The sequence below is a fragment of the Artemia franciscana genome, chromosome 2 (assembly GCF_032884065.1).
Source record: "Artemia franciscana chromosome 2, ASM3288406v1, whole genome shotgun sequence".
Classification (NCBI taxonomy): domain Eukaryota; kingdom Metazoa; phylum Arthropoda; class Branchiopoda; order Anostraca; family Artemiidae; genus Artemia; species Artemia franciscana.
The window spans coordinates 28,738,756-28,754,125 of record NC_088864.1 but is presented as its reverse complement, the minus strand read 5'-3'; the positions used below and the strand labels follow the sequence as shown (position 1 = coordinate 28,754,125).

Sequence of the window (15,370 nt, the reverse complement as noted above, 5' to 3'; positions counted from 1 at the left end):
TTTAATGGGTGTTTCCCCCTATTTTCCAAAATAAGGCAAATTTTCTCAGGCTCATAACTTTTGATGGGTAAAACTAAATTTGATGAATTTTATGAATTTTATATTTTATGCTGATTCAAAATCAGCATAAAAATATGATTCTTTTGATGTATCTATTAATACCAAATTCCGCTCTTAGAGTTTCGTTTACAATTGAGCCGGGTCGCTCCTTACAACAGTTCGTTACCACGAACTGTTTAGAAATTGTGATCGAAGAACTAAAAAAAAATAAGTACTCTGCATACCGGTCTAACAATATATTTTAAATTATATAAAAACGAGGAAGTTGAAGGTGCATTTGACTAAGATAACTATTGGATGAGATTTACTGATGAAGAACAAAAGAGAAATATGTGAAGAGCAAAAGAGAAGCATGGTAGTAATGTAGTGCAATGTAACCCATCCAGAACCCATTCAAAATGTCTCTCCAATACGTCCTTTAGGTAAGTGAAATCAAATTCTTGTTCCTTATGCACTGTTTTTATGACATTGCAATTTTAAGCATCAAAAAGGTGTAAATTCTTGACCTGAGTTACAAGAACGAAAGATTTTCAGTTTTCAAGCATATAAATTAGAACAACAGGAAAAACCGAGTCAAAGATAGGAAATTCGACCGGCTGTTATTAATGGAACTATCATTGAAATTGCAGGCAAAAGATAATGTTCTGAGATTTTTTCCGGGTCACGAAACAGGAGCCAAAGACATACTTATCTTTGAATAGCATTACAGATCTTTATGAAATTTAGGCAACAAAGAAATAAAATACAAATTTAACTCCTTGAAAACTGCCAGCCCTCCTTTCATATCACCCAATATTTTCTTGCGAATTTCGTCTTCATTTTCATTCTTATCGGGTTTTTTTTATGTCATTATACATCTCATTAGTAAATCTATTCATGTAGGATCGAGATCCCTGCAGCCCCTTCCCTGAAAATTTAGTCCAAGTCAGATGGCCACAATAGAGTTAAACATTTTGAGCCGCATCCTGTTTCGAATTTGGTGCTTGACAATATTAATAACAGAAAACTCTCTCGACGAAGGCATTGTTGATCGGTAAGCTAAGACTAAAAGAGCTGCTTGAGCTATGTGGAACAAAGGCCTGCGAAGCAGCATGTCTTTGTAATTGCTAACATCGAACAAGAATTATTCTTTATTCACTGGGCCCTCGCCATGGAACACTTCCACCTAGTCCACCTGAAGCAAGTTTCGACACTGATTTTCCAGTTCACAACAGTCACGTCCTTTAAGAATAGAAACTGGCAGCCGTTTGAAGCGTGGCCTCACAGCAGCATTCAGACAAATTTGAAGAGAAGACTTTGATCTTCTTTAAGAGCATGAGGCTATGGGTAGCTTTTACGGTGTCTCAGAGGCTACTGAGACAATACAGAGGCTACTTGCATTACATTACTATGAGGCTTCTCTTTTGTTCTTCACATATTTCTCTTCTTTTTTTTTTCATCAGTAAATCCCATCCAATAGTTATCTTTGTCAAATATACCTTCAAATTCCTCATTTTAATATAATTTAATCTATATTGTAAGACCAATATCGGTATGCAGAGTACCTATTTTTTTATGGCACTTGTCCCTCGGCCAAGTACCACATAACGATCGCAAGATCTGTCTGTCCGCCGGTCTGTCGGTCCCAGTTTTGGTAGTTCGGGCAATTCCAGATAAGCTAGGACGATGAAAGTTGGCAGGCGTATCAGGAACCAGACTAGATTAAGCTAGAAATAGTCGCTTCCCCGATTCCACCATCTGGAGGGGCGTGGGTGACGGTAATTCGGAAAAATTAGAAAAAATGAGGTACTGTTAACTTACGAACGGATGATCATATCTTAATGAAATTTGATATTTAGAAGGAGTGTCTTTCAGCTCTTATTTTAAATCCTGACTGGATCCGGTGACATTGGGGGGAGTTGGAGGAGGAAACCGGAAATCTATGAAACGGTTAGAGTGGAGAGGTTGGGATGAAACTTGATGGGAAGAATAAGCACAAGTCCTAGATACGTGATTGGCATAATTGGACTGGATCCACTCTTTTTGGGGGAGTTGGGGGGATTCCAGTGCTCTGGCGAGTTTAGTGCTTCTGGACGTGCTAGCATGATGAAAATTGGTAGGCGTGTCAGGGACTTGACAAATTGACTTGATAATAGTCTTTACCTCGATTCGACCATCTGGAGGGCTGGAGGGAGGGAGGGGAAATTGTGAAAATTGAGGTATGTGTATCTTACGAATGGGTGATCGGATCTTAATGAAACTTGATCAAACAGTTCGTGGTAACGAACTGTAGTAAGGAGCGACCCGGCTCAATAGTAACCGAAACCGCCTCCTCCCTCGCTCCTTTTTTCTCAAAATCTTCTGATTAAAACTATGAAAAAGCCATTTAGCCAAAAAAAATTAATATGAAAATTTCTTTTAATTATTTATGTGCGGAGAGCCAAGATCAAAAAATGCATTAATTCAAAAAAGTCCAGAAATTAAACAAAAAAAAAATTGTTTAAATGAAAGTAAGGAGCGACATTAAAACTAAAAACGAACAGAAATTACTCCGTATATGAAAGGGGCTTTTCCTCCTCAACTCCCCGCTCTTTACGCTAAAGTTTTTTACTGTTTTAACAAGTAGAGTTAATAGAAAGAGTCAAACTTTAGCGTAAAGAGCGGGGCGTTGAGGAGGAAAAGCCCCTTTCATATACGGAGTAATTTCTGTTCGTTATAAGTTTTAATGTCGCTCCTTATTTTCATTAAAAAAAACTTTTTTTTAATGAAAGTATGTTTTTTTTCTTTATTTTTAATTCGGATCGGATCCGGGGACATTGGGGGGTGGAGGCGGGAAACGGAAATCTTGGAAAACGCTTAGAGTGGAGCGATCGGGATGAAATGTAATGGGAAGAATAAGCACAAGTCCTAGATACGTGATTGACATAACTGGACTGGTTTCAATCTCTTTGGGGCAGTTGGGGGGGATTTCTAGTATTTTGGCGAGTTAGAGAATAAGCACAAGTTCTAGATACGTGATTGACATAATCAGATCGGATCCGATCTCTTTGGGGGAGTTGAAGGGAGGTAAAATACCCCTCCCCCGCGGAAAATAATCCCCCATAAAATACCCCTATTCCTCCCGAGGAAAATAACCCGACCCCCCACGGAAAATACCCTCGGAAAATACCCACTGTGGAAAATGCCCCTCCTCCCCGGAATATACCCCCACATTTGATTTTTTTTATTGTCCGTAGGGAAAAGAATTTTTATACTTGTCTATTATACGTCACTTACTTATGTTTACGCTGTGTAAAACTCGAGAACAAATCGGTTGCTTTTTGCTTAGTGTGAGACAAGACAAAGACAAGTGGCAGAATAGATGGGAAATATATAATATTTTTTTTCTTTTTTTGTTGATTGTTTTTGTGTGTTATTGATTTATCAGTTTTGTTCTATTTTTTTTTTGTAAGCGACCCTAGTTGGCCTTAAGTTTAATAAATAAATAAAATAAATAATTTGGGCTATATTTTTTGCAGATAAGATTGAAATATATGGACAGTTGGAGTCAGAAAACAATTTCTGATTTATAACATGCAGAATAATTGTACTTAACACATTTTGTTATACAGACCCGCTATACTTTACCCCTCCCCCCATACACACACCTAATGGGCAAATATATAGCCCAAATTTGTTTCTAACGAAGAAACTAACGAAGAAACTGGTTTGTTCTCGAGTTTTACACATCGCAAACTTGAGTGAGTGGCGTATAATACACAAGTAGCCTACCGGAATTTTTCATGGAGAGAGAGCCGGATTTTCCTGTATTATTTAAAAACGATTAGAAATAAAATTAAAAAAAAAACATGTTTTTTCCCCTGAAACTGAGGAGCAACATCAAAACATAAGGCGAACAGAAATTATTACGTATATGAAAGGGGTTGCCTCCTCCTCAAGACCTCGCTCTTTATGCTAAAGTTCTTGTTTGGAATTTTAAAACAAAGATCTTTTTTAATTAAACGGCCATTATGTTACAGGAATCGTTCTTATGAAATTAGGACAGAAAGTTAAAACTTAAGCGTAAAGAGCAAGGTCTTTTGGAAGGGGCAACTCCTTTCATATACGTAACAGTTTCTGTTCTTTTTAAGTTTAGATGTTGGTGCTTACTTTCGGTTGGATTTTTTTTTAATTTAATTTGTTATCGCTTTTAAATAATACCTGGAAACCTGGGTCTCTCCATGAAAAATTCCGGTACCTGTGTATTATACCCCAGTAAACTCAAGTTTACGATGTGTAAAACTCGGGAACAAACCGGTTCTTTGTAAATTTCTTCGTTTCTTTAGAAACAAACTCGGGCTATATATTTGCACATCAGGGGAGGGGGGGTAAAGTATGGCGGGTCTGCATGCAAGATGTGTTAGGTACAATTATTTTGCATATTATGAACTAAGTATTGTATTATGACTTCAAATTGCCCAACTACTCCCCCTCTTATTATTGATTCAAATTATATTATTATAGATTCCGACTTCAAATTATAGCCCGAATTATATATTTCCTATCTATTCTGTCACTTGTCTTTGCCTTGTCTCACGCTAAGCTTAAAGGAACTAACGAAGAAACCGGTTTTTTCTCGAGTTTAACACAGCGTAAACTTGAGTGAGTGAGTGGCGTGTAATACAAAAGTACCAAAATTCCTTCCCCCTATGGAAAAAACTCAATAAAATTCTCAAATTTGGAAAGCCTTAATTTCCACGGGGGGGGGGTGTTTTCCACCGGGGGTATTTTCAGAGGGATGTATTTTCTGAGATGGGGTAAACGCCGGCCTCTATCTGGCCGTATCTATTTTGAAGTCAGGAACGGCAACAAGTATTAAATCGAAACTTCCAGGGAATGTTAAGGGAGTGTTTAAAATAAAAAAGATACTACATGCGTCCAGATTGCCCAAACGGCATATTTTTAATATTCCAAGAACAGTTAGAGAAGTGTATCAAGTTGAAATTCAGTTGATGTTGAGGGGGATGTTCAACTTAAAGACACAATGTGTATCCCAGTTTCCAATGGGCGTAGCTGTAAAATCTCAGAAACGGCTCAGATTATTGAACTGGAACTTCCAGAAATGTCTGGCTGTCAAAATGGCATGTCTGAAATATCTCTGGAACGGTTAAGGGCATTAAGTTGAAGCTTCCTGAGAATGTTGAGGGGACGTTGTGAAGCTTCCTGAGAATGTTGAGGGGACGTTGAACTTAATCAAAATATAACTATATGCCTCCCGGTTGTCAAAAGGGTGCATCTATAATATGTCAGGATCGACTAATGGTATTTAGTTGAAAGTTTCAGGGGACGTTGAACCAAATCAAAAGATACTATGTAGATCGACAATGTTAGAATTGTGTGTGCAACGTATATAGTTGAAACTTTCAGGGAATGTTGAGAAAAAAAACAACTCTAAAGACACAATTTGCATCCAGGTTGCTGAAAGAGCGTATGTGAGAAATCTTAAAGATCGCTAGGATATTAAGTTTGAACTCCCAGGGAATGCTGAGAGGGACGTTGAATTCAACCAAAAGACATTAAGTGCATCCAGGCTGTCAGAATATATTTTTCCTTCACCGCTCCATGCAAACGCTCGTTTAATGTCTCAAATAAAAGATTTTAGAGTCAGAAATAAAGTGAGCTGAGTGATGTCTCTGATACGAATTCATTCTCCTATTTTATTTTATTCATATGTGGTAATATCTTGAGCATTCTTCCAGGATTCTTTTGAGTATTCGAGATTACTTTTGAATCAAAATCTTGGTTTAAGGGCAGTTCCAAATCTTGAATTCAAATTGAAAAAAAAAAACTTTTACAATAATTATACTGAATGCAATTAAACCAACAGTCAGACCACCTTTTGCAACTTAAATATTTAAGTTAGAATCGAATATTTTAATTCTCAATCCGAAGAACTTAAAAAACTGGAGAACTATTCATTACATTAACCAATAGTAAAACTTTGACAACAAAAAAACGAACAGAAATTAATTTTAAGAAAAAACCGAAAAAGAGGTTTTTCAAAGTAAAAACTTAAAACTAAAAGTAAAGACTTAACATGTAAAGTAAAAAGAAAAGTAAAAACTTAATAACTAAACTTACCATGGTTAGAATTAAAGTCTTATAATAAATCAAACTCAAAACGACCAGAAATTGGTCTCAAACAATAAACGAAACCCAAAACGAGCAAAAATTGAAATTAATGATCACATCAAACATATAGTTAACGGATACCGATATAGATGAATACATAAATCCTAAACGAGTAAAAATATAGGTGAAACTTAAAATGAACAAAAATTGCAACAAACGAGAGTTTGGTTACTACACCTTTCCCCTTCCTCAAATCGTTAAATCCTAAACGAGTAAAAATATAGGTGAAACTTAAAATGAACAAAAATTGCAACAAACGAGAGTTTGGTTACTACACCTTTCCCCTTCCTCAAATCGTTAAAGGTCTAAGACCTTTTGTGACATTTGCTCTTTATTGATAACAAATAGACTATATTTCTTTTGCATTTATAACACTAAAAATAGATAATATATGGTTAAATAAATCAGGAATCGCTGAGATTTTAAGGAATTAGTATTGTTAGCTATCAGATGTTCAGTTTATTTTTAATAGTGCTTTCCAGTCATCCTGATTATTATAATGATTTTTCTTTATTTATTGACGATGTTTTGAAAATTAAAGCAGGCTTAAGAAAATTATACGATTAGGGGTGGAAGAAGGGAGAAGTAGCCAAACTCCTGCTTGAAGTAATTTTTGTTCGTTGTAGGTTTGACTTGAATTTTCATTTGAATTTTTACTCCGTTTTAAGATTTATTTATTAATCGATATCAGTATTTGTTATTCTTCTATAGTTATTTTCGCTCGTTCCGAGTTTAGTTTATAATATAACTTTATTTCTGCTTCTTTCAAGTTTAATACGGCTCTTTCCGGACAACATCCTCTCACCCCATTCATGGACGACTTGCTTTTCGTCTCGCCCTAGACGGCTTGCTGACAAGGAAGATCTTTGGAAGTCTGTCATCCCATATCTGCAGAACTTGTCATAGCCGTCTCAACCTTTCTCTTACTATAGCCCAAGAAAGCGATATTGAATCACATTTTACGCACATCTTACTGATAGAGATATGGTCAGTCAGACGGGTACCAAAACAATTCGTTGGCGATTTTCCTTCCAAATATCTGACAATCCGCCTCTATCTTCCGGAGTGCCCACGCTTCATAACCCTACTGGACCATTGTCATCACTGTAACTTCCAATATTTTAATCTTGGTTCGCAGACTCACCTTCCTATTCTTCCAAACTTGTTTCAATTGTGGAAATTCACACTGGGTCTTGACTGTTCCTTCTTTAACATCTTCACTGCGCCCACTACATTTCCAAATAATACTACTTTGGTAAGTGAAGCTATTCACTTGATCCATCATCTGTTTATCCACCATCACCTCTTTACCCTCACTTATTCCTAGTCTGAGCGACTTAGTCTTCTCAACATTAATCTCAAACATATTCTTGCGCACTGATCTCTCATAATATCCAAAAAATCACTCGTTTTGCTTAAATCACCAGCAGAATTTAAGTCCAAGGAGAGTTTTACTTCCCCATTTGATTCCATGATCTGCCATTGCCCTTGCTGTGCTTCTTAAGACAGAGTCCATCAAATTAATCTATTTAAATGGGGATGGAACGCAACACCACTTAACTCCTGATTTAATACGAAACCAGCTACCTTTAAAGGATTTGAATACAGATAAACTTCCCGTTTTTCCTATCGGCCGTGTCCTATCTAAGAAGTATCGCCTTCCCGAAATTGAGCTCAAAAGATCCAGATTTTTTTTTAGATTAAAAAAAATTCAAACGAAAGTGAATATTGATATTAAAATTTGAAATGAACAGACAATATTCTATGCATATTGGTTTCTACCCACTCTTTGCCCCCCCCCTCTTTACACTGAAATTTAAAGGACTTTATGTAAAGATTGCTTTAAGGCACTGAATAGAAAATTTTATTATTTAAAGCAAAGATGTATCAATAAGCTTTTCCATTATTTGGGCATTGTGAAAAATACGTTTTATCGTATTCCAGTTGTCCTTGCACTCGAGAAGTTGTTCATATACTATTGGGTGCAAAATTCAAAGAGTAGGGGCGTAAAAAGCACAGACTGTGGAGGGGTGGCTCTTTTAATCTATGCAGCAATGTCTTTCGTTTCAACAAGTTTTAACATTGTTCTCTACTTTCGTTTGAAGAAAAAAATCTTTTTTTTATTTGATTTCTATTTTATTTCAACACCAGACCTAAGGCTACCCTAAATATGAGGGAGGATAGCGTCCCCTAAAACTCCATTCTGTATTTCAAAATTTAGCTTTTACATAACAATTCTTCACGAAAAAGAGATTTACTTCGTGATATGAGAAACGGTCCTATTTAAAGTTTTGTAAAAACTTTGGGAAGCCCTCGAGCCCTCCCCCTGAAAGTTTTCAGTGGGAATCCTGACGTTTCCCCCACCACTTCTCTTCCTCTTGTTGAAGTAAGTATATAAATGTAATCTTTGATATGTATTTAAAATATTTCTGTAACAAGAAGGAAGCTATTGCTCCGCAGCCCCCATTTTACAGGTTTAGTCCAAAAATATTCCAGGCAATTAAGAGGATTTTAGAGCTTTAATCCCAGCCTCTCTTCGCCCCACTCTATACTTATCTGAACGCTCACTCAAAGTTATAATATTTTGTATAAAAACGCACTTTTTGAGGCTTCAGGCATCCTCCCCCACTAACAATCATCTTCACAAATATTCATTGGCTATCCTCCATAATAGTTGATGTGCAATTATCTATCACGGCACAAAAGGTTACAGAGCCTCAGATGAGTCAATTCAGTTAAATAAAGCTATAAAGTAATTGTATATATTAACTGATTATTTTATATGGGCTATAAGCATTTGGGGGACGAATGGGCCACCACGCCACCACTCGATATTGTTGCCTCTGAAACTAGGAGCTCTATCTACAGCGCTTCGACAATTTATAACACTCGATAGAATTTTAATCCTCTTTTGGTCAAAATTTACGCATTGCGACAAAACATAGCAGAAAAATCCATTTCTAAGGTGCAGCCTCTTTTTACTACTTAGAAAGGGCACTAGAACTTTCACTCTACGGTCGAATAAGCCATTTTGGAGTACTTTAGAATCCCTAGTTCTACACAATCATAAAAAAAGAGCAAACAAAACAACAAAAACATATAAAACAAACGAACAAATAAGCACGCATTGAGGATTATCCTTATGGAAAAAAACGTAATTTTTTGTAATTTCGTATATGAGAACTTGAAACCTCTGCAATAGGGCTGCCTGGTGTTCTGATTTATATGGTGTAATTGTCACAAAGACAGCTCCTCTTTTTGTGGGTGTTTTTCACTTTTTAAAATTAGGAAAAAAATTCTCAGGCTCATAACTTTTGGTGGCTTGTTTTAAGCTTAATGAATTTTAGATTTAGAATCATCATACAGATCCAAATCTTTTGATGTATTTAATGTTATCAAAACTCCTTTTTTTGGAGTTTCGGTCACCATTAGCACGAGTCGCTCCTTACTTACAGTTTGTTGCTACTAACACTTTGATACGAGATGGCCAATACTACAAATATAATCGTTCCAATAGAAATATGGCGCAGTTTAAGGAACTGTTTTTCTTCGAAATAAATTATTTTAAAAACTATCCTTTGTCCAGATCCTGGTATCGATGAATAATAAATTGCAATGCCCATTCTGTTGTAGCATTCTCGCGCTAAGGTGTTGTACAATGTCGTCTCCCACTTTGGGTGTGCTTTTGTCCAATTATTTCGGTATTTTTCTCGTTAGTTGTGTTTGGCCGACTAGTTAAGTCCCGCTCCCTTTTGTTAACTTAGGAGCATTATTTATCATATTTTTACTATAAATAAGATATTTAGAATATGAAATCCCTCTGTCGGGTCATCTAGGAGGCTGAATCCTCCTTTCTACTCTCCGGGATTCCCCTATTAACCAGTTGCGTGATATCCCAGAAAAATATAATACCTATCTGGGAAAAAGCCTCCCTACTCCTTGGAACATTTTTTGGGGGAGGGGGCTTTTCCTCCCCGGTTGAAGGGTAGCCGATACTCTTGTTGCTTAGTACCAACAAGATTCTTGGTTAGTAAGATCATAAAGGATCGATTATAGGGTCCTTAAACAGAGCCTTTTGTAAAAAACGCCTAATTTTTCTCTTTTCGCTGTTAATTTATTAACTGCTGTTGTTACTTTCGATATGTTTTTAAGTTTTTTGTTTCTTTCTAGTCGGCTCTTTTTTCTTCGGTCAGTACAACAGATTGGGTAAGTCTCTTATTCTCATAGTCCGTTTGATCATTTATGCTTCTGTCTTTATTTTAAAATATTAGCAAAAAAGACTTTGAAATATTAGCAAAGAAAAGTTTTCTAACGGAAAGAGCAAAATCGGAGTTCGAAAAAAACAGAACTATCGCTACTCAGCCTATGCAACATAAACTAGGACAAATAAAGTGACTGGTGCTATTTCCCTTTATTTTTGGGATTAAAAACAAATCTGGACTCAACATGGGATTGTTTTTGGGATTAAAAACAAAACAATAAACAACATGGGGTTATTTTTTACAGCAGATACACAAAGCACTTTAGATTTTTTTTTTGTTACGGTAGAAGCATGAAATAATCTAGGATGTTTTGTGTGGTTTAAAATCACTTAATTTGATACGACAGATGCCAAATCAGCCCAGTCCTCCAGTTTTAAGTCATGACGGAAGCTGTCTTGGTCCTGGCAGTGCTAGCAGAATAACATCGAGAATTCGCATGATGACTTGACATCCTCAGTAACAGAGAAGGTAGCCTAATCGTCATACAGTACCGCAAATACTGTGACTCGCCTGAATTTGCCCATAATGCTGTATGAACCACTGCTCAAGCTCAACGACACCTGAAATTGAATAAAACGAAAGATCGAAGAAAACGAAAAAAATCGAGAACGAAAGAGTTTATTGATGTGCTTGCTTTAAATACTAAAATTTTCAATTCCTACATTTGTTGCACTTGTATATTGTTTTAGTAAAGTTCTTCAAACTTCGGATTAAAGAGGGGGGAGGCTGAGAGAAAGAGTGAGAGGGCAGAACCCATTACGTATGGAATAATGTCAGTTCACTTTAAGTTTTGATATCAATCTTCACTTTCGTTTGAACAAATTTTTTTTTTCATCTCTACCAGGGAGGTGTCCAGGATTTTTCATTGGGGGGGGCTCTTTTTGTCGGGGGGGGGGGAGGTTTCAAAGAAACTTAAAAAAACACTCCAAAATTTGTTTATTTGCATTTTTGTTACGTTTTTACGTATCGGACAATAATTTTTTTTTGTGTGTGTGTGTGGGGGGGGGGGTTCAAACTGGTTTCCTGGGTATGACCTTTGTCTCTACGAAAACCCATCAACGACCTTTTGGGCTCAACCTGGTGAAGGCGATATTTCTTATGTCGGGCTCGGGTGATAGGAGAAACGGGAGTTTTATGTATGTCCAAATCCTAAAATGAGTTTTTCGAATATTGAATATTATAATAGAACATTGTTGTGTGCAGGTCTTTCAGTTGTTTAAACTTAAGTAATTTATGCCTATAGGGAACTAAAAAAAAAATCCAAAAAAGACGTTTTTCAAAGAAAAGTAAAGAGCCATATTAGACTTGAAGCCAGCAGAAATAAAGTTCTACAGTGATACAAACTCAAAACGACCAGAAATTACTATCAAAGAATAAATGAGACCCAGAATGAACATAAATTGATACAAGTAATCATATCAATCATATAGATAACATATGCTAATATAGATGGATAAATAAATCTTTAAACGAGTAAAAATTTAAATGTGTATTCTAGTCAGACTTGAAAATCAAAAAATGCCATTATGCAGATTGTCAAAATATCATGTCAGTTATGTCGTAGGAATAGTTAAGGGTATTAGAATGACATCTTTTCGACACCATACCTAGCAAATTCTCACGTCAAAGTCACAGTCAAAAAGTTAAAAGTCAGAAATAAAGAGAGCTGAGATATGTCTCTGATATACATTTTTCATCCTATTCCATTTTATTCATATGTAATCTTTCTAGCGTTTTCCAAGGAGGATTCTCTCGAGTGTATTATCTATAAGTTACTGCTGAACCAAAATCTTAGTTCAAGAACCATTTCACACCTTGATTTCAAATTGAACGAAAATTTATAGTATTGAATACAATCAAAGCTAAGGCTCAGATCACTTTACTTGTCTTAAGAAATTTAAATTAAGATCCGTTATTTTAATTCTTAAACCGTTGACCTAAAAAATGGAGAAATGTTCATTACTTATTAACCAATAATAAAACTTTGGCTATAAAAAACAAACAGATATTAATTTAGAAAAGGACTTTCAGGGGAAGAAGTTTTTGCTAGAAAGGCAAATATCCAATAAAGTCCTATATTAATTCTAATGACCAGAAATTATTTTCAATGAATAAGTGAAACCAAAAACAAACAGGAATTAAAGTAATCACCACATCAAACATACAGATAAGAGATTCTGAAATAGATGAATAAATAAATCCTAAAACGAGTAAAAATTTTAACTAATGCTGAAATCAGATGTAGAACGAACAAAAAGTACTGAAAACAAGGGTTTGGCTGCTCCCCTCCCCCTCCTCTAACTGTGAACTTTTAAAGTTTATTGCGTCATTTGTGAAAAACTATAGATATTTTAAACATTTTCTTATAATTGTAAAAAAAAAAAAAAATCTTGAATCTCGAATTGCTGAGATTCACAGAAATTAATATAACCGTATGTTAAATGTGCAGTACTTTTCCTTTTCATTAGTTCTTTTCTTGATCTTGATTATTATGGTGATTTATTTTGTATTTTTTTGCGTCGATGTTTGAAATATTCAAGCACACTGTTCAAAACATATATAGTTTTTAATAAAACGCAAATGATGCAATTTGATTTAGTAGGTTTACGGTTCGGAGGGGGGGGGCAGTCGCCAAACTCCCGTTTAAAGTTATTTTTGTTCGTTTTAAGTTTTTACTTTGTATTCATTTGAATTTTTACTCGTCTTAGGGTTTATTTATTGGTCTCTATCAGCATCTACTATCTTAATGTTTGGTATTACCGATTACTTTAAGTTCAGTTCGGTTTGGGTTTGAATTATTCCTTGATAATAATTTCTGGTACTTTTAGGTTTGAATTACTATAGGACTTTATTTCCGCTCATCTAAAATTTCAATTTTTTTTCGAAAGGTGTTTTTAAGAATATTTACAAAAAAGGCCAACATGGGATTTTTCTTTTTAAGTATTGTGTTAATCATGTGTTTAATTTACAACCTAATTCAAAGTTTTCCATGGAAACATGCAACTCGGCCATAAAGATAAGAATTCCGAGAGGTGTATTATCCCCGTTATCTTTGGGAAAGTGCATAAATAGAAAATCAAAGTAAACAGGAGATTTCCTAATTTATTTATAGTATATATATATATATATATATATATATATATATATATATATATATATATATATATATATATATATATATATATATAGCTTAATTTCTCTCTGACGAATCCAAATCCTTGTGTCATCCGTTAAGTAAATGTTTACGTACCGTCACCATATCTGGTACTTCATTCAAGTAGCAAGTCGAGTCAACACTCATTCCAAAACCTTCAGTGTTTATCTGAACCGGGTCTAATTAGTTTCCTAGCCTTTCCCATTCTGGAAAATGGATCTAAAAATCGCAATTTTGGTACCATATGGTACTTTCCAGGCACCAACAAGACAAAATTGTAAAATGTGCATAGGTGTATTTTGTCTTTTGAATGAGCCCTTAGCCAACTCTCTATGATCTTCTATTAACCTATCAATACTGGAGAAAAACAAGAAATAAAAAAGGCATAAATTAGTGCCACTCGTGCTGAGCTACGCTTTTTTTGATGATTTGTAAGATGAAGGGCTGTAAACCCCTGATTTCGGTATTCAGCTATGTTGATTCCAATGGTGTACTTTTCATCTCAAAATGCCTCTATTTTCGATGGTTTCAAAACTTTCAAAATTTCAAAAAAGTTTTTAATTATATATTACTTTTCAGTAAACAGAAGACTAGCAGGATCAAAACAAGATACTAGGGTGTATAGGAGTGCCTTTATTGATGTTAAAAGTAAAGATCACCATCTAGTAGTGTCTAAGGTTGATTTAAAGCTGAAACTTCGGAAGGGTAACTCCCTCCCGGAAAGTTATGATGTTGGTAGACTTCAGGATGAAAATTTGAGAAAAAAATTCCAGGAACAGTTGAGTACTAAACTTGAGAGTTTAAAATTTGACAATGTGGAAGATGGATGGAATAATTTCAGAAAAACAATTTGTGAAGTTGCTGATGGTGTCCTAGGGAAGAGTGCTAAGACTGCAACTAGGAATTAAAAGCTTTAGGTTTAATAGAGAGTAGAAGGGGTTTGTATAAGAATTATCTGAGTGATAGGTCGTATGAAAACAAAAGAAATGTAAAGAAAGTGGAGAAAGCATTAAAATATGAACTAAGGAGATGTGAAGTGGAGGCCATGGATAAAATTGCTGAGGATCTGGAAGATGCGGCTAGACGGCATAATAGTAAAATATTATACTGGCATGTTAATAAATTGAAAGGGAGTAGCCAATCCGGACTAGTCCCAGTTAAAGATGGAAATGGGGCCACAATAAGTGATAAGGAAAAAGTTAAAGAAAGATGGGTGGAACATTTTGAGAATGTGCTAAACCGAGATACAGTTGCAGGAAAAGATATAGATGAAAATGAAAAAGTTTGTGATACCTTGGATGTGAAGGAAGATTTGTTTAGTGAGGAAGAATTAGCGACAGTACTAAAAGGATTTAAAAATAATAAGTATGATTAATGAGTTTCTTAAATATGGTGGCTCTGAGGTTAGGAATAAGCTACTGAAGATTATGAACATGATTTTTGAAAAAGGGGAAGTACCCAATGATTTTAGGAGAACCTTAATTAAACCACTGTATAAGAAAGGTGACAAGAGTGAGTGTCGTAATTATCGAGGCATTAGTCTGGTCTCTGTAGGTAGCAAATTACTGAGTAATATGATACTTTTTAGACTGAGAGATGCTGCAGACAAAGTTTTAAGGGAAGAACAATGCGGTTTTAGAAAAGGTAGAGGATGTGTCGACCATGTTTTCACTCTTAGGTTAATAATTGAGAAGTCCCTTCGTTGTCAAAGACCTTTGGTCCTCAGTTTTATATACTGCTGCGG

The 15,370-nt window shown here is 35.3% G+C and overlaps 1 protein-coding gene across 4 annotated transcripts in view; it reads left to right on the top strand.

Moving 5' to 3' along the window:
• LOC136039816 (D-beta-hydroxybutyrate dehydrogenase, mitochondrial-like) overlaps positions 1-15,370 on the top strand; it is a 51,088-nt gene that overhangs the window by 5,735 nt on the left and 29,983 nt on the right. For 2 of the 4 annotated variants that reach the window (XM_065723732.1, XM_065723727.1), the window contains exon 2: positions 10,381-10,416. The exons of the other annotated variants lie outside the window; for them this stretch is intronic. In XM_065723732.1, the coding sequence (XP_065579804.1) occupies positions 10,381-10,416 (36 nt within the window). The remainder of the gene's footprint in view (positions 1-10,380; positions 10,417-15,370) is intronic. 4 annotated transcript variants of the gene reach the window in all.